Here is a 19,036-nt window from a genome sequence, read left to right as displayed (position 1 = left end):
GTAGATTTATTTTATTTTGTTTTTTCCTGTTTATTAATGTTTTCTTGTAGAACTAGACGGAAATGCATAAGAGTTTGTTTGTTTTTGTGTTTTTGATGATTATTCAACATAGAAATGAGAAGTAGCAAATGGCAAGAAAAGAGTCTGAAAATAAATAACAATATGCAGTAAAGTCAGAGTTGATACAAATTGTACCAGGCAGATCTCTGAATTATAGAGCCAAATAAAGGATCCAGTACATTTTCCCTAACAATGACACCAAACTGGCTGATGGAAAAGGATTGTGACCATGCAAACATCTGCTGCTGATTATCCGACTCTCTATATTTCAAAGTGCTGCAAATGGCGGCTACTGCTGCAAGGCTCACTTTCCCATGTACCAATAATCGTGCCCAACTAAACAATACTGCAGACCCAAGCTGAAATGGTGTCCTCCTTCCCTGATAACAGCTGATACCACTGAAAATTCCAAGACCAAATACTGCTGAGGGTTTCGTCCCAGCCAGTAAATACCCTGGGGTTTGCATCCTAGAATAAAATCACCCAAGCAGAGCAAATTTATAAACAAGTTTAAAATGCATAATATGAATGAGGAATGGCGCCTCCATCTCCTTATAACCCCTTCCAAAGCAAATCGAACCCTAAAGTGACTCCAAAAGGCATTGGGTTACAAAAGTGATTTAAGTCTTATTTTAAAGTGGCAATGTTACTAAAAATGACCCTTTTTCTCCATAGACATAAATCCGTTCACTAAATCGCCCTGAGACCAAAGAGAAAGATTTAGAAAAGTTCAAGACCTTTCCAATGAGCTATCACACCAAGGGGTACGCATCCAGATGAGGTCAAAATTCCCCTTATTACTCCAAAATGGCTATTAACTTAACCTTATTTAATTATTAAACGCTAACTTAGGAAATATTAAAAATATTACCCAAATAGCTACAAAATGCCCAACTAACATCACAAACCATAAAATCATCTTGTCACCTGTCTGTGACTGAAGTCGGAAATCAGGGATCCACTGGCAGTCTCATATCTAAAATCTAGGGATGCTCCTAAATTTTAGGAAACAAGCTCTATCCCTCTGAAACTGAACCCAAAGAGTAAACTCATGGAAACCCAACCTTGTGCATGATCATACCTCCTAAAAAGTAGGAATGAACCCCATAAATATAGGAACTGTCTCCTAAAAACAAGGAATGTCTCCCAACTGATCAATAACCGCCAGAACACCAAGTCCCCAACACTGAATAACCATACTAGGTCTCTATCCAACCCTGTCAGCCTACAAGACCCCATAATAAGCTGACTCACATGTCTCTGCTAGACTGAGCTAGAGTGGGGACATGACATATATTGATCTATTGATCTTTGTTAGTAACAAGCAAGTATTTTACCAATTACTTCCCATAATATACCGTAGTGAATTCACGTTGGGTGCACATGGATACTCCTATCAAACTATTTCTTCTTACCATTATTCCCTAACATTGCTAGAGTTGCACTCTAAGCGTGCATAGATCTCCACTTGTGGGTTATTGCTTTTAATAATTCCTTAACATAGACAAATTTGCACTTGAGCACAATTTGGAGGGGTCCATAGATTTTCCTCCATTCCAGAGTTTCCCTCACTTATGCTAATTTGTACTAGAGCGCGTCTGAGGGTTGTTGGCAGATATATTTCATTTGTTCACAACTCCTTCACACTGCTGATTTTGGACTCAAGTGCAATTTGATATGGATTACAGATTTTCTTCTTTTTTTATGTTTTCCAACCATGATTGAAATGTATCACAGTGCATATAAGGTCACCTTGAAGATTTCCTTCGTTTTGAATAGTTCCTCAGCTATCGTTGACTTGCATTGGGCACAACTTGACGCCTCTGGAGGATGATTTTTCTGGCATTCTTTTCATTAAATGATGTAAAGTGCTCCTTCACTTAATAATTTTCCTGCTTCATTTTGTATCTCCCTTCATTCAATTGAAGCCATGTTGGAAGCGAACAAAGATATCTTATGGATTTTTCATTTTTGATGTTTCCTTTACTTCTCAAATTTGTGCTCTAAGGGCATGTAGGCGCTTCTCATAGACCTCTCTCATGAGGCGAGCCTTTGTGTTAACTGCAGATTGGCGTCTTGGGCGCTTTTGAGAGGAAATAGGGGACTTTCCTTGGCACTATCATTTCCATATCTCTGTACAGAAACACAGTACAGAAAGGCCCAACCATGTTGAAATTGGCATTCAGCGAAGGATCTTTTGCTTTTGTCAGAATAAATTAATTATAGTCTATGTAGGTGTTTTTAGCCATCCAATACACTCTTCAATGCAGCTGCCAACTCCATGTTCTTGGTCAAAATCATTGCTAAAGCAAGCTGTAATTGGCACACAGTTTAATGCAGCTTTGCTTATAAATAGAATAATGAGCCTGTATTCAGCATGCTCATAGTTGAGTATCTTTTTCTTTTAGTGTGGTTTTTTATCATGGTATCAGAGCTATCTAGTTGGACTCCGTAGTTTGTTTGTTTTGTGGCTTTCGGATTTAAGTGTTTCTTGTAGTAGCCGCCATATCAGCTTTCCATTGCTTTCTGTACGCTAAGGGCATGTGCAGGTAACTGTCACTGCAGTAACACAGGCATTTGCAGCTCACATGTATTGAACTAAGGCATCACAACAAACCATTTTTTGGGGAAGATATTCAGGCTCAGCTGCTATTATTTTCTAGCATTGGTTCCAACTAGCTGGTGTTTGCTTTATAAGTTTATAGTGTTGTATGGAAGAAGGGATCCATTCCTTTCATTGACAAACATATGTAGCTTTGTGGGCTCAGACCTTTGTTTTTTTTCCCAGCTTAAGTGCTAGACCTTTAACCCATCTTTGTTATTCAAGGAGCCTGTTCTTGCTTAAGACCAGTTTAAGAGCAAGATTAGGGTGCCAGTTGCTGAAAATGTTTTAAAGAGTGCTACCGTGAGCAGAAAGTTGGCCGCCATTGTGAAGAAGGATACATCCTGCATTAAACGAGAAGCTTGTAGATTGTCCTATAAATTGTTGAAGATATTTTGCTACTGCCAAGAAAATTTAACTGTCCAAACTGAGATCGCAAATTTCTGCAAGGTGCAGATTGTTGTAAATCATTGAAGATAGATGTCTGTCAATTGGCTGAAGAAAGGAGCCCCCTAATCAGATCAGCTAAGGTTATCATAATATGTTCTTGTTTAGTCTCTTTAATTTCACTCACTGTTTTTGAAGCCATTTCTTAGAAGAAAACTAAAGAGTGTTGGGCTACTGCTAACTGTTGGCATTGAATTGGAGGTGAATTTGGATTGGATTTTGATTTGACTGCTAGTGGTGGATTGTCTCAAGGCTTTGATTTTTTGGTCTTATTGTGTTCAAATGTATTGAATAGTCACACTTGTTGAAAGTGAAGGTAAAAGCGTAAAAGGGTCAGATTGTAATTTGTGAAGAATTTGATCAAACTCTTATTCATTTGTGATTTACAATTTTTTTATGGAAGTCCTTGTTTGTTTGGCTCATAAGAAGGCCGACATCAAGGCACGATAATATAAAGTTTTTCAGTCTGTGTTGATAGGGGCTTTACTTTTAACCCTCACGTTTGTGATTCTTTTTGCCATGGCTGCTTCTAAGAGCACTCATATTATGGTTAGTGAAAAATTGGATGGTTCCAACTATGCTAATTGGAAATGTGAGATGGGATTAATTCTAAAAATGAAAGGCTTATGGGAAGTAGCAACTGAAGAAAAACCTGCCGATCAAAAAAACATGAAAAATGGGATAAATTAGATTTGGATGCACAAGTAACTGTTTTATGGCAAATTAGTCCAGGAATAAGGCCTCATGTAAGAAATCTAAAGTCAACAAAGAATATATGGGAAACTTTGAAGACAATGTATGAAAGAACCAACAAATTAAAAGTGGTGGATATTAAAAGACAATTAACTCATTTGAAAATGAAGGCAGGAGATAATATTAATGATCATATTGCAAATTTGAAATTTTTTAGGAATCAGCTTGTGATGATGAAAGTTAAGCATCAAGACTCTGAAAGTATAGATTCCTTGATTGGAAGTCTTCCAGATGAGTACCATAATTTATAACTGGAAATTGAGAATATAAAATTCGAATTAACTGTATGGTGCTTTGCTAAATGAAGGGGATGGACTTAAGAAATTCACTGGCCAGTCTAGCAAGAGTTCTCAAGCATTTATGGCTAGAGGCAAATATAAGAAACACATTCAAGATAAATCATATCAACAAAAGTAAAATCAAGAGAATCTACAGAAAAATAATCAAAGGCAATGGAATCAACCAAGGGAAACTCATCATAGGCATAAAATTTCAAAGGCAAAAAAGTGAATTGAGAAGTTACAAAAACAATATCAAATGTTATAAGTGTGAAGGACATAAAAGTGATGAATGTCAGAAATCACAAAGAAGATTTAATCAAAGAAGACAATCAAATTTTGCTCAAGAAGAGGTTGATATAATATTATGATAACTTCTTTATCTACTCAAGGAAACTTAAGTAGCACATGATATATTGATTCCAGAGCTAGCCAACATATGACTTACAATAAAAAATTCTTTGGTTCTTTAGAAGAAACAAAGGGTGCAAGGATATTTCTTGGAGATGATAATCAAATGCAATCGTAGCACTAGGTTCAATATCCATGAAAAGACATGATGGTAAAAAGATGCATTGAAAATTACAGATGTGAATCTTGTGCCTAAGTTGAATAAAAATCTTCTCTTAGAGAGTCAAATAACTCAACATGGTTATAAGATTGAATTCTATTCAGATTAGTGTTTAATCAAAAATATTAATGATGATTACAAAGTAGCAATGGGGGGTTGAGAGTAATGGTATTTACAATTTTTTGGCATCTGTTGATAAAACAGCTTATATTAACACAAGATCTTCCATAAGTGAGCTATGGCATCAAAGATTTGGTCACTAAAACTATCAAAGTTTGGCTATGCTTTCAAAGATGAATATGGTAGATGAAATTCCTTGGATAATAGTAAATACAAGTCTGTGTGCAGGATGTATGGTTAAACAACATAGAGATTTGATAAATCTACATGGAGAGCTAAAAAATCTCTTGAACTTGTCCATAGTGATTTATGTGGGCCTATGAATCCCACATGAAAGGGAGGAGCTAGGTACATCTTGATTCTTAACATTCATTGTGATTTTTCAAGGAAAGTGCATGTCTACTTAAGAAAAATGATGAAGTGTTAAACAAATTTGAAATGTTTAAAGCATTTGTGGAAAACCAAAGAGGGAATAAGTTCAAGCGATTAAGAACTGATAATGGTGGAGAATATGTAAACAATAAGTTTCAAATCTTTTTGTGAGGATCACTGGATCAAAAGAGAAATGACTAATAGATATACTCCTCAACAAAATGGTGTTGCTGAAAAAACGAATAGGACATTAGTAGAAATGGCACAATGCATTCTACAATCAAAAGGTCTTCCTTTGTTTCTTTGTGTTGATGCTGTTAAGACTGCATCTCATCTTTTGAATAGATCTCCCACTACTTATTAACAAAATATTACTCCTAAAGAAGTTTGGAGTGGAGAGAAGCCAAATGCTTAAGTATGTTAGAGCATTTGGGCAAGAAGCTTTTGCTCATATACTAGATGAAATCAAAGAAAATAAATCTGATAAGAAAAGTGTCAAAGGCATCTTGTTAAGTTTTGCCCAGAAATTAAAATAAACAGCAGTACGGAAGAACAAAAACAGGTACAAAAGACATGAGATTATCCTAGGAAAACCCTTCAACTTGAAGGGAAAACCCAGCTATACCACGAAAATATCACTTTTATTGATAATAAAATGTTCGAGTACAATGCTTCACTTGATACAATATATATACAGAATAGAGAACCTCTTCATTACACCACTGAAGGTTTCTACAATTTCCAAATATAAAACTCTTCATATTTCCATATGCATACCTTTTTGCATGACACATGACTCTTTATATAATATTATCTCAAATATTATCATAAATGTCTCTTTCAACTGAAGATGGCCATAATGGTCATAACAGCCATATTACTATTTCATAAAATCAGAGATAAAGATCTCTATTGCAGCTACAATCTTCAACACTCCCTCTTAGCAAGAGGGAGATATTTAGTAAGGCACATACACATAGCTGAAGCCAAGGATCTTGATAATAATTTTTCCATCATATAGATTCTCATTAAAACATGTTATCTTAGCATAACATAGTTCACCATAGTTACTTTATAAGCACATAAAAAGAAAGTCAAGACTTTCACCATGCCTACTCGCAGAGGGTGGTCCAAGGGCTTTCCGCTTTAGCTCAAGAAGGCAAAGGTAGACAAAACCATTTTGATCTTTGTGTTTAACATATAAAATCTTGAGTCAGTAATATGGTGGCAGGATATGATTCACATTCGCAAAACTCCATTGTGCGATTCAGGGAAACATAGTTGTGATATCATTATATGGTTGAACGAGTGCACTAGGGTTTCTGGCATCCCATCTAGGGGTGCCAAAGTGGCCAAGCCCTTGACTAAGATACTCGCCAAGGAGAAAGACAGGTTGCTCAAATTAGTATGCCGAAGCAACCTCTCACTAGAGCAATACGATAGTCTATTCAATAGAAAACAAACCACAGGGTCAAAAAATCTTCCATTGCAACCCCAAAATGGAGTTGCATTCTTGACATAGTAAATAGCCGACTCATAGGAGTAGCAGGGCTTTAGATTTAGTTGTTTGGATGCTACAACTCATGAATGGCGTCATGATGAGAAGGTTTATTACAGAGCGGACCTTTAATCAGAATGCATTTGGGAGTTTCTAACTCTAAAAAATAAGACCTTTTCGCATGTGTCACCACACCATTACACTTTTCCTTGAGGCACTAAGAACCCAACTACCAATTGACCAGTGGGGAAGATCTTGCCTCCCAAGTGGACCCCAACAAGCTTTCCATGTTCTATTGGACCCCTCTAGACACACTTATGGCCAAAGGAGAAGACAATCGATCATTTCAAAAGAAGAGAAGGAAGGTCAATTTAAGGCTAGACGCAAAGGAGGATGACAGTTGTGAGGAAGAGAAAACAACTGAGGTATCATCTTCCAACACTAAGAGCGAGGACGAGTCCAACATGGTACACCATAGAGAGTAGGGTGGTAGGGAAAGTTAATGAGGCACGAGTTCACAAAGATGGGATGGAGGAACCAGTTACCGTGGAGGTAGTTGGGAAGCTATACCACCACCACCATGAGTTGCAATGACCAAGAGTAGGGTGAGGAGAGCTACGAGTGTGGTGATTGTACTACCACAAGTGTCCCCTACAGCACACCTGGTGATGCCACACAAAAATGAGACTTGTCCCCTTTGACGCATGTGTCGACACCTAGCACACTACACAACCCCATATCACAGGGAGTTCAAAAGGCAACCCTGAGAACTATGTTAGAAGCCAATACACCTGCAATTGAGGGTACCATATTCATGATCAAAGATATGGCACCTATAATTAAGAAAGCCGCACTTGTCGTAGGGGGTACCACACCTAGAAGTGTTGTACCTAAACTCGAGAGTGTCAGGGGGATGGCGATGGCACATGATATAGCTATGAGACTTGACAATGTTCTAGATAGGTTTGATATGGGTATTGTCGAGACTCTACCTTCTCCCAACTCACTAGCACCCACTTCTAGAAAAAGGTAGACACACGGCACAGGCTCATATTGATAAAGCCCCTCGAAGAGCAGGAGATATCAGTTGCAATCAAAGAGGTGATTAAGACTAAGTGGAGTGTATATCAAGGAGATGGCTTGCTACACCTAGCGATGTTGATAGATGAGTCAAGCAATAAAGAGGTACGTGATGGCTACATTCAAGTCTCAAAACACAACCCACAAAATGCTCTTGAATCCATAAAGAGATACTTGGCATAGTTGGAGGGGCTAGCAATAGTTGCAAGAAGGGAGGTCAATCTCACCCAACTCACTAGTGGGCACCCACTTCTAGAAAAAAGTAGACACAAGGCATAGGCTCATATCGATAAAGCCCCTCAGAGAGCAGGAGATATCAGTTGCAGTCAAAGAGGTGTTTAAGACTGAGGAGAGTGTACATCAGGGAGATGCCTTGCTACATCTAGCGATGTTGATAGATGAGTCAAGCAGGTACATGATGGCTACATTCAAGTCTCAAAACACAACCCACAAGATGCTCTTGAATCCATGAAGAGATACTTGGCGGAGTTAGAGGGGCTAGCAATAGTTGCAAGAAGGGAGGTCAATCTCACCAAACAAATGGATATTGGATCTGCCTCAACAAAGGTAGAGAGATTGCTTGCTTTCATGAGGAATGTTTGCGAGGAGTTCGCCCAACACTTTATAGCCCAAGGGTGACTAGTGAAAGAGACACTTGAGATGATGAAGGCATTGCACAGGCTACACTCACAAGAGGGGCAAGGTAGTGTGATAGATACCCTATACAGTATGGAAAGCATGTTTCGAGACACATTGTTTTGGTTGTGGAAGGCAATCCACTTGATTGCTAGGCCAAGATGAGGAGAGTGGTCATAGTAGAGCAGGTAGTAACTGTTCAAAACAACTGCAGAGACTGACCACCACTAAGCGCAATCCACCACTAAGAGAGAGTGGAGAGCAGTCTGGTTAGAGCAATTGGAGCAAGAAAGGGCAGCCAAAGTAGAGAAGGTCCAACTCAAAGAGACGAAGGAATATTTGGCAGAAGTGACTAGAGAGCTCGAGAGTACCAAGGACTTAATGGAGGTCATGCAAATGATGAAGATAGGACGTGAGAGGCAGAAGGTAGCAAAGTGGGATCTACTGCTCCATTTTTAGCAGTTTCTCAATGCACTCAGGACAGCATCCTTTATTACTCCAAGGAAATCCTCAAAACTTGCTTCTCAATAGTAGATGTTGTAGTTCATGAGATCCATTTTTTTCCGTTTGGAAGACAACTTTTTTGGGGGGCCTAATGTGGGGGTTGGTTTTGCCAATAAGAATAAATAATGTTTTGCTTACTAAATGGCAATGCAATGGATTATAGTTCTTGAGTATTTGTTAGTTACTGACGATTGGCACTCCTAACCAAATGTCGATTGTTATATAGTTCTATTTTGTATCGAGAACTGATGACACTATCGTTGTATACATTACATGTTGATAATAAACTTATACCTTTCTGCCATATTGGTGCATCGTTCTTGAATTATTGGATGGACTAAGTTCATTGTTACACTTTTGTTTACTTTGTAAGTCACCATTCACAATAGGGAGTAAATAGGCCTCTTCACAAATCCACCACAAAACCAATGCAAAAACTTTATATCTTGCATGTGAGGAAGTAACACAAATTTGTATGGAATAACTTGAAATTGCACACCAAGAAAGTAGTTAGCAACCACACTTCCAACCAAAAAGGAGCATGATCAGTCCTTAAAATGCAAAACTCTCCCAATGTCTCCTTCTCAAAGGATGAGATAGAAGATAGGTAGTGGATACTCAAGGAAAACACTTTTGTTTGCAAATTTATTGAGGCTTCTAGATCTATGGAGCTCTAGGTAATGTTCAAGTGCTAGTTTCTACTAGTTATCTCTACTAAGAAAGAGAAGGATCTTGTGTTACCAGTAGGGCCTTAAATCATGAAAAAATGAGACTATTGTGAAATAATAATTCCATATTCAACCCAATAGAGAACTTACCAAGGGAAGTTTTCATTTGCATCAGGCTTCCATGACTCCCAAGTGAATGCTAGAACAAGTCTTCCCCATACAAAATTGAATATGAAATTGGTAATGAATAGTTGCATCCAGAGTAACGAGAATCGCCATAAAATCACCTGAATCGGCGATTCAGCGATTAGATTCAGCAATGGCGATTTTTTTGGAGTCGGAAATCGCCATTGCCGATTTCATCAAGTGAATCGCCTGAATCGCCGATTCAGGCGATTCATCCAAAAAATCGCATGAATCGCCCGAAAAAATCGGCATGAATCGCCCGCGGCAAATAAAGTATAGACTTGTAAAATTTAAAAAAATTGCTTTTTTTTTTACTTTGTTTTTGACCTATTCTCTTTGTTATAACCCTAAAGGGCCTTCAATTTGTTTAACATGAGTAGAAGAGAGGAAAAGTGAGAGAGAAGAAGAGAAAAAAAAAGCCATAGGTTTCTAACCGGCAAGAAGAAAGAGCACAAAAGAGATCAGCAATCCATTTGGGGAGGCCATCAATTGCATTGGGAGCATTAAGGAGCCAATCTCAACACTCCTCAACTCATTTGCAAGAGGTAAGTGCTCTTTTTTTTTTGCATGTTAGTGTATTATGCATTTTTTGTTAAATTTTTATAGTTTTCAAGATTTTTAGTTTAGATCTTGAATGTTCTTTATTTTTACTAAGTTGCAAACTAGGGTTTGTTGTTTTGTAGCTTTTATTAGCTTCAAACTTTAATATTTTACATATAAATTTTTATTGCAGCAGCCTTTGCTTTCATTTTTCGCAAATTAACAATGGGTAGAAAAGATGAATGTTGGAAATATAACGAAGAGTTTCCTGGAAGAACCAAATATCAAACAAAATGTATTTTTTGTAAAGAAAAAATAACTTCTGGGGGTATTTATAGATTGAAATACCACATTGCTGCTATACCTGGACACGATGTTACAATTTGCACTCACCAAACTCCTGAGGCAAAACGCACTTGCTTAATGGCATTAGAAAAAATTGAAAAAGACAAAGTCAATAGGAAAATGCAACTTGAAGGGTTACGGGGTATTGGCTCCCATGTTCCCGCATCCGCATCCGCAGCCGCATCCACATCTGCATCTGCATCAGCTTCTGCATCTATAGGTTGTGTTGGAGAAGGTTCTTCTAGGCCTCCCTTTTATCCTAGTTCTTCTGCTCGTGCTAGTGCTAGTCGGTCACATACTGAGACAGAGTCCCACACCAACCTATTGCAGCCTAGAGTGCGGAAAAACAGAATGGATAGTTACTTTGTGCCCCGCACTACTCCTGGTTCCCAACCCACGCTTGAGGGCATGGGTTTGAACAAGGAGATTCATGATGCTGCCAGAAAGGAGATATGCAAATTTTGGTACTTTGACAACATTCCATTTATTGCAGCCAGGTAATTGATTCTTTTTTCGTTGTTTTCTTTAAAGTTAAAATTAAAAGTAAAAGTAAAACTTTAATTATATTTACTTGTTTTATAATTTGAGTCTTTGACATCTAAATTTTTATTTGTGACAGGGCTCCTTATTGGCAAAACATGATAGATGCGGTTGCTATTTGTGGTCTGGGGTTTAAAGCCCCAACTGAGGCTGAGTTGAGCGGATACCTCTTGGATGAGATGGTAGAGGACATGAGGGCTGAGCTCGAGGAGAACCGAAAGGAGTGGATTGCAAAGGGTTGCACCATCATGACTGATGGTTGGACAGATAGGAGGAATAGAACACTCCTCAATTTTCTTGTATCTTGTGGAGGTAATTGATCATTCTACTTTCCTACATACATAATTGTAAATTTTGATTTGTTGAATGCTAATTTGTTGATGATCCATTTAATTTTAATATTCTAATTCGTTGTTTTGTTACTTGTAGGATATACCATGTTCATCAAATCCATTGATGCTTCCGCACATGTAAAAAATGCCACATACTTATGTGAGGCTATTGAGGAAGTCATAGCAGAGGTGGGAGAACAAAATGTGATCCAAGTGGTGACGGATAATGCAGCAAGTTATGTTGCTGCAGGTAAACTTTTAACTTTTCAAGTTTTGAAAATAAATTTATTTGAATTTTGAAATTTGAATTTCTAATTGACTTAAAATTGTTGTAGGTAAACTTTTGATGGAGAGGCACCCAACCATATTTTGGTCCCCTTGTGCGGCACATTGCATTGACCTCATGTTGGAGGAAATTGGCACACTTGAGTTTGTCAAGTCATGTGTGGAAAGGGCAAAAAACATATGCAAATTCATTTATAATCATTCATTTGTCCTTAGCACAATGAGGAAGTACACAGAAGGCAAGGAGTTAGCTCGCCCAGGTATCACGAGGTTTGCCTCAAATTTCATCACCTTGCAGTCCTTGTTGACATCAAGGGATGAATTGAGGAGCATGTTTGTTGGGCGGGAGTGGATTTCCTCTTCCTATGCTACGACCACTGTAGGGATAGATGTGGCGGATTGCATATTTGATGAGGATGGTTTTTGGAAACCCGCTAGAGAAATCCTGCAGGTAAATTTATTGCAATTTAACATTTAGTATTTTACTTTTACTTTAAGTTATATTATTTTATATTTAAGTTTTGACTCAAGTTTTTTGTTTTACTTTATATGTAGGTCACTGAGCCCCTTGTAGCTTTGCTACGAACTACTGATGGGGAGAAGCCCTCTATGGGCTACATTTATGAGGGCATGGATAGGGCCAAGGAGGCCATCAAAGCCCAATATGTAGGAGTGCAGGAGAGGTATGGCCCTATTTGGGACATCATTGATAGGAGATGGCAGAATCAGCTCCATCGACCCATGCATGCAGCAACTTACTTTCTGAATCTGGCATATCGTTTCCGTCCTGAGTTCAAGGCGGATGCGGAGGTTCTCACTGGCTTATACACAGTGATTCAAAGGTTGAGTAGCGATGAAGATAGCATTGCTGCGATTGTTGAGCTAGAACAGTTCAACAATAAAGTGGGGCCACTTTTCTCTGGCAAGATGGCCATAAATGCTCAGACAACACTACAGCCAGGTAAAAATTAAATAATATATTCAATGTTCATGAATCTAGATTCTAATCTTAAAGTTGATTATGTAATTTTAGAGTTAACTTGTAATTTGTAAATGAGACTAATTGTTTCTATTTTCAATTTTTCCCTTATTGCAGATAGATGGTGGCAAATCTTTGGGGCCACAACCCCAAAACTTCAAAAAATTGTCATTCGTATTCTGAGTCAGCCAAGCAGCGCTTCTGGATGTGAGCGCAATTGGTCCATGTTCGAGCACATCCATTCGAAAAGGAGAAACAGGTTGACAGTGCAGAAGTTGAATGATATTGTCTTTGTTCATTACAACCTCCGTCTTAGGATCAGACAGATTTTGGGCACTGACTCCTCTCCGATCATTCTGGAGGAGATTGATCCAGAATTAGAGTGGCTCACAAAGGTTGTGGATCCAGTCTTCACTGAGGAAGACCGTGTGTGGGTTGACCAAGTGGATATAGAGGCTGAGGCAGCTAGAGCACGTTCTTCAGGCATTGGTAGACACACACGTGCACGCACAGGCACAGGCCCTAGCGACGTTCATGAGCCCATCTTACATGCGGGAGATATGGCTCGGCAGTCCTCTAGGACCTACATTAGACGCCTTGCTACTAGGCAGACTGGATACTCAGAGGCTGAGGCTGAGGCTGCAGCCGAGCTTCAGGATGATGTTGAGGATGATGATGATAACTATGAGTCTGAGGCTTGAGCTGGAGCCTTGTTTTTATATTTTGTTTACAGATATTGATACTGAATCATTGATAGACATATGTTTCAAACTTTCATGGATCTTCATCTTAGATTCTTACATACATTTATGATTTGATGTCTTATGGATCATCTTACATACATTCTATGATTTAAATCATTATGATCATTTGATTTCTATTTACTTCAGTTAGCCTACAATTTACATTTTAGATAACATAGTTACATATGTGATGGATTTTATGTTCCATGTTTATGTATGTTAAGTTTTAACTTCTATTTGATGATGTTATAGTGTGTTTAAGTTATATTCAATAAAGGGTGCATGAAATAAGTTTTAAATTGTTAAAATCTTTAAATTTAAAGGGTTTTTTCAAATTTGCCGATTCATCGCCGATTCATTGCCGATTCCGATCCGATTTCGATTCTTGTTACTTTGGTTGCATCAGAGTTCTTCAGGAAATCTAGGAGTCTTAAGTTCCAACAAATCTATACAAGTCTGGAATTATATAAGCCATAGCACAATTGTCTTATGCTACACGTGGAAGGAATTGATTGGGAATAATCCAATGACTGAAAAAAATCATTTGGACATTAAATCTGCCGTGGGCATGGGCATCTTGCAAAGGTCTTCTTCACACATGAAGCCCAAGGTCCTATTCAACCTCACATATATGACCAAATGGAACAGCCAATGTCAACAACTTTTCAGTTATGTAATGTATCCTGATGTAATCTCTTAGGTTTTGGGAATATTTTCTTAAATTTCAATTGCAAGAGACTCCTTCCATTAAAGTCTTTACTTACAAAACAAAATTAAATATCGTCATACCTTGCAAGAATTAAAATTGTTGATAACGCTTGTATAATGATGATAATCTTTATACTCGAACAATTGTGAACTTATGTGTATTGAATGCACTATAATCAGATGTACAAGATTGATCTGACTTATTCTATCTTTATGAATCTTGTATCATTCAATATTCAAGGATTATATCAATACAATAGATCAAAGTATATGCAATGAATATCATTGATATAAGTACTATATTCTGATCTGCACTATATAAACATTATCAACTTGATGTTATGGAGTTTATCATGCTGTTCCATGTAGATGACCTTAAAAGAGGCCTCAAATGAAATCATGGATGTACAACAAGGACACCTCTAGCTAAAAAATGTGTCCACCAAGCACAATTATATGACAACCCATTAAGCAGATAAACAAAGTAACTCATAGGGGACTTCACCAAAAATTGAACAAAGGAAAGAATGTAATGAAATAACTTGCATAAGAGAAGAATATAATACGAAATATGCTGCAAATGCTTGATAATACTTGAGGATACTAAACCAATTGGGAGTAAACCTCCAAAGGTATCCAAGAAGAACACAGTTCGTAATATGATGATAACATGCTGATGGAAAAAGAGGAAAACTAGGGAAAAAGTGGTCACCTGCTCTGTACTTTCACGTGTAAATAAAAAGGGAAAATCATGCAAGATGTTAGCATGTTTCATTTGCTTCTCCATTCTCTTACATTCTTCCTTGTGTTCTTTCCAATGAACTTTCTGCACAAACAAGACAACAAACCTTCATGTCAACTTAATTGAAATGCTTACCAGTACATTTAACTAGAACAAGAAGTATGATAGTATCTACATGCAAGTATCTTCTGCTTATATGGCTGACTTAGTTTCATTGGCATTTTATTCTTTAGAGCTTTCATACACTACTAGCTCTACTGAATTCCAATACCCTGCATAAATATTCAGTTCCAAAAAAGTCAGACTAAGTCAGCATCTCTAGATAAGCTGGAATGTCAAAGTAATACCAACAAAGGTAAAATAGTGGACAATATTAGAGAAAATACCAACAAAGGTAAAATGGTGGACAATATTAGAGAATTTTTTTATAGTATCAACCTGTCATTGGTTAGAATGTAATGTCCCCTTTTTAGCATTCATAGCATGATGTTGTCGTTAGCCTATTTCCCCATGGTCCCGTAGGCTAACCAGGACATTAAAGAGGCTTAGAGGCCATTTGGCTTAGATAGTTTTAGTTGCAAGTCTTTTTGAGGGGTTTTGAGACAACTTTGGGCATACTTACTATTTATAGTAAGTCATCTTGGATATGGTCGGACATCCAGTGGCAGCGGTATGTTGATGGTAATTGTTTAAAATTGACAAGAAGACTTATTTATCATTGATAAGATTTGTTATGCATTGATAAAGCTATTTTATAAAGTTAAATTTAAATATTTAACTTTATTAATGCATAGACTATAATTTGTGGGAAATATTTAAATTAAAAGAGTCCCCTTTATTTTATAACACATTGGAGACATAAGTTACATAAAAGGAGTGATGTTTTATCCCACATTGAAAAAACAAAAGATTGAGCTCTTGTGAGAACACTATAAAAGAAAGGGAAGAGCTTCTTTTTAGTATGCTTGAAAATATCAAAGAAATTGGAAAAAAATTTGGAGATTATGTCTCAATAGTTTGGAGGACGAAATCCCTTCAAGCTGAAAATCTTGACGCCATTGAAAGATATGGTCTTGAGATTCAACATAGTAGCAGTCCGAAAAAACGAAACTGAAAAAGCAAGCTGAAAAAGCGGGTACGAAAAAGAAGTCCGAAAAAAGCGGAACCGAAAAAGCAGGCTGAAAAAGCAGGTACGAAAAAGCAGTCCGAAAAAGCAGAACCGAAAAAAGCAGGCCGAAAAAGCAGTTCGAAAAAAGCAAAGCAGAAGGGGCAACATAGAAGGAAATTATTACAGCCATCTACAACCAGGTTCTTTTGTTAGTATTGTTTTTTAGGGTGTTATAAGCTTTCAGCTGTAAGTGTGCATTATACCAGCATTATCATTTTGTAATCCATGTAAATGCCAAAGTCTTGGCCATATTTGATGAGCATTGTAATTTTCATTGCAATTAAGAAGATAATAGTTGCTAGTGTCATTTAAGAAATTTAATATCATTATTTATCAGCTAGTTAGTTTGCATACCAACTGTTTGTAAAAATGCCAGTTGGCTGTAGGTGTTCATTTCTCATGCTTAGATCATATATATGCACTGAATATTGTCAAAATTAGTAGCACACTCATGTTAGGTGATTGTGTAGTCCATTGTAGTCTTCTAGCACAAGATTCTCATTGATGCAAATTGAAGAAAAAGTCATTTGAAGCTAGCTGAAATACTATATCAGTCATACATCCCTTGCATGTGAATTGTTTGATGAAATTCCTTGAGCTTTCATCAGCATTTTTGAGGGCAGATTTTAGGAGGGCTATTACAGTGGTATCAGAGTTATAAGTCCTGCCATCCTGTGGAGGTCTTATAGGGAATTTGGAACAGCCGAATAGAAGGGAAAAGTGTTTGACAAAATGTCAAAACACTAAAATCAAAGTGGTTTCCTGCCATCTTGTGGAGGTCTTATTGGGAATTTTGATTAGCCAGATAGAGAGAAAAATGTTTGACAAAATGAATGCCAGTCCAGATCAGGGAAAGGAAAGATTCTTACAGTTATTAGACATCTTAGCACAGGGACAGCGATCAGCAGAGCAGAGAGCACAGGAACAGAGTCAGAGATTGGAGCTTATGATGCAGATGTTGGCTCGTCAAATGGGGTTGAATGCTAACGTAGGTGGAAGAAATAATCAGAATGGTAATAATCAGAATGGTAACAATCAGAATGGGAATAATCAGGATGGGACACATAATGGAGGTGAACAAGTTGGGAACAATTTCGGTCATGCACCCCAGCAAGCTAGGACAGTGAGTTCGAGGCCCATGATTCCCACATTTCCTCCTAGAGCTCCAGAGCAGCCCGTACCAGAGCCCCAGATCACTGATATACAGGACCAGCTGAGGAGAGATTGGGAATCCGGAGGTCCAGATTTTACTGCTGCAATTACCTTTAGAGAATATATAGATGTGCGGATGAAGCATATGCCACGTGGACATGACAGGAACCAGAGCTATGAGCTACGGAAGAAAGTAGGAAAACTTTAGTTACCATATTATGATGGCTCGGGGAAGTCTACAGCAAGAGCTTGGGTTCAAAGGCTTGACAGATACTTTCAAATGAACCCTATGCCTGAGGAAGAAGCTATTAAGTATGCAACAATTCACCTGGATGGGTTAGCACACGAGTGGTGGCATCATGGTATGGTCACTATGGGTCATGCACACATTACCTCATATGTGGAGTTTAAGAAGAGACTGATTGAACATTTTGATAGGCCTAAGGATCGTACCTTCCCTATGACAGGCAGAAACTTGTATGAGGAGTTTAACAGACATGCTGATCCGATACAGGGAGACATTAGCATATCTTCAGGTAATGGTTTATCTGCATCATCTTTACAGGTAGAAGGGGTTACAGACGTTGTGTAGGTTAAGCCAGAAGGTGATATCACAGGCACACCGGATTGTGCAATTGACACAGATAGTGATTCCAGTACAGTTGGGCTAGATGAAGTTACAGCAATTGAGGATACTGTCATGTTTGAGGATAGTACAGTTGATCAGAAAGTGAGCATTCAGGACTTTGCAGAAAGTGAGTATCAGGCACAGTTGGATGCTTCTTCACATGAGATAGAGGCTAGTAGCTCTTTACTTGGTTTGGCACGCCAGCTAAAGACAAGGGACAAGAATATTGTCACGGCTTTATCTCATCATGATAGGATACATGGATTGATTGAGAATCACATTTGGATGATTCAACTGCAAGAGAGACAAAAAGGAGTCACAACAGGTTCTTCTTGTGACAACTTACAGCAGATCAAAGAAGGCATGGAGGCAATGAAGTTGGCTCTCCAGGATTCTGAGAGACATGTGGATGAGCGTTGTCTTGAGGTGAGTTCAGTTCGGGAGTTAGCGCATATAGCAGGGACTCAGTTTCCTTTTACAGTCAGGTCACATATTGATGATGATATGAGTACGTCTAGCATTCACACTCTAGATTCAGAGACTGTAGGCAAGTGCGTGAAGTCAATTGGTATTGTTCACATTACTCAGGTGAGAAGTTTACTTGAATTGCCAATTGGTTTCTGTTCATGGATTAGATGTTGGGATCCTTATCTTAGTACTTGGGATCGTTTTGACCGGAGATATTTATCATTCTTTGGTAGTAGTATCTGTTGCACCATCATGAACTTGATTAGTAGCTTGCCAGGTGTAGTTCTCATCCATGCCAGCAGCTTGTTTGATGCTGGAATTAGTTTTTACACATTTTTGTTGGGCATTGTTCATGTATCCAGCCGACCATTCTTGTTGGAATGGGTTGATGATCTCTTAGATATGACAAAGTTTACAAAAGAGTCCCAGGATCTGATTATTATAGATGACACCCAGGGGGATGTTGTGGACAGTTTTGAGGACTTAGTCTCCTCAACAGTTTCCTTTGATATGGAGGTTTATGTTGATGCCTCAGTCACTCCATTTGATGATACAAGTTCAGCAGTTGGACTGCAAAATTTGGATGGCAGTATTACAGATGATAGCCATTCTGAGGTTACTCCTTTGGACA

General features: G+C 38.0%; 2 protein-coding genes across 3 annotated transcripts in view; one reads left to right on the top strand and one right to left on the bottom strand.

The window, feature by feature from the left end:
- Positions 1 to 19,036, bottom strand: part of LOC149551985 (zinc ion binding protein) — a 254,443-nt gene that overhangs the window by 221,786 nt on the left and 13,621 nt on the right. For both annotated transcript variants that reach the window (XM_089787477.1, XM_089787478.1), the window contains exon 2: positions 14,960 to 15,073. In XM_089787477.1, the coding sequence (XP_089643603.1) occupies positions 14,960 to 15,073 (114 nt within the window). The remainder of the gene's footprint in view (positions 1 to 14,959; positions 15,074 to 19,036) is intronic.
- LOC149551986 (uncharacterized) lies at positions 11,146 to 13,964 on the top strand. The gene is made up of 5 exons (XM_089789529.1): positions 11,146 to 11,512; positions 11,630 to 11,782; positions 11,868 to 12,268; positions 12,373 to 12,500; positions 13,946 to 13,964. Exons 1-5 carry the CDS (start codon positions 11,299 to 11,301, stop codon positions 13,962 to 13,964), a joined length of 915 nt encoding a protein of 304 aa, XP_089645655.1. The 5' UTR covers positions 11,146 to 11,298.

The sequence above is a fragment of the Cupressus sempervirens genome, chromosome 6 (assembly GCF_028749045.1).
Source record: "Cupressus sempervirens isolate cs-2001-9-10 chromosome 6, ASM2874904v1, whole genome shotgun sequence".
NCBI lineage: Eukaryota > Viridiplantae > Streptophyta > Pinopsida > Cupressales > Cupressaceae > Cupressus > Cupressus sempervirens.
This window is presented reverse-complemented; position numbering and strand designations above follow the sequence as displayed.

Coding starts and splice junctions, on each gene's coding strand:
- LOC149551986 (XM_089789529.1), top strand. CDS start 11,299: ATGATAGATGCGGTTGCTATTTGTGGTCTGGGGTTTAAAGCCCCAACT. Junction 11,783..11,867: donor AGCAAGTTATGTTGCTGCAG/GTAAACTTTTAA, acceptor AAATTGTTGTAG/GTAAACTTTTGATGGAGAGG. Junction 12,269..12,372: donor CCGCTAGAGAAATCCTGCAG/GTAAATTTATTG, acceptor CTTTATATGTAG/GTCACTGAGCCCCTTGTAGC.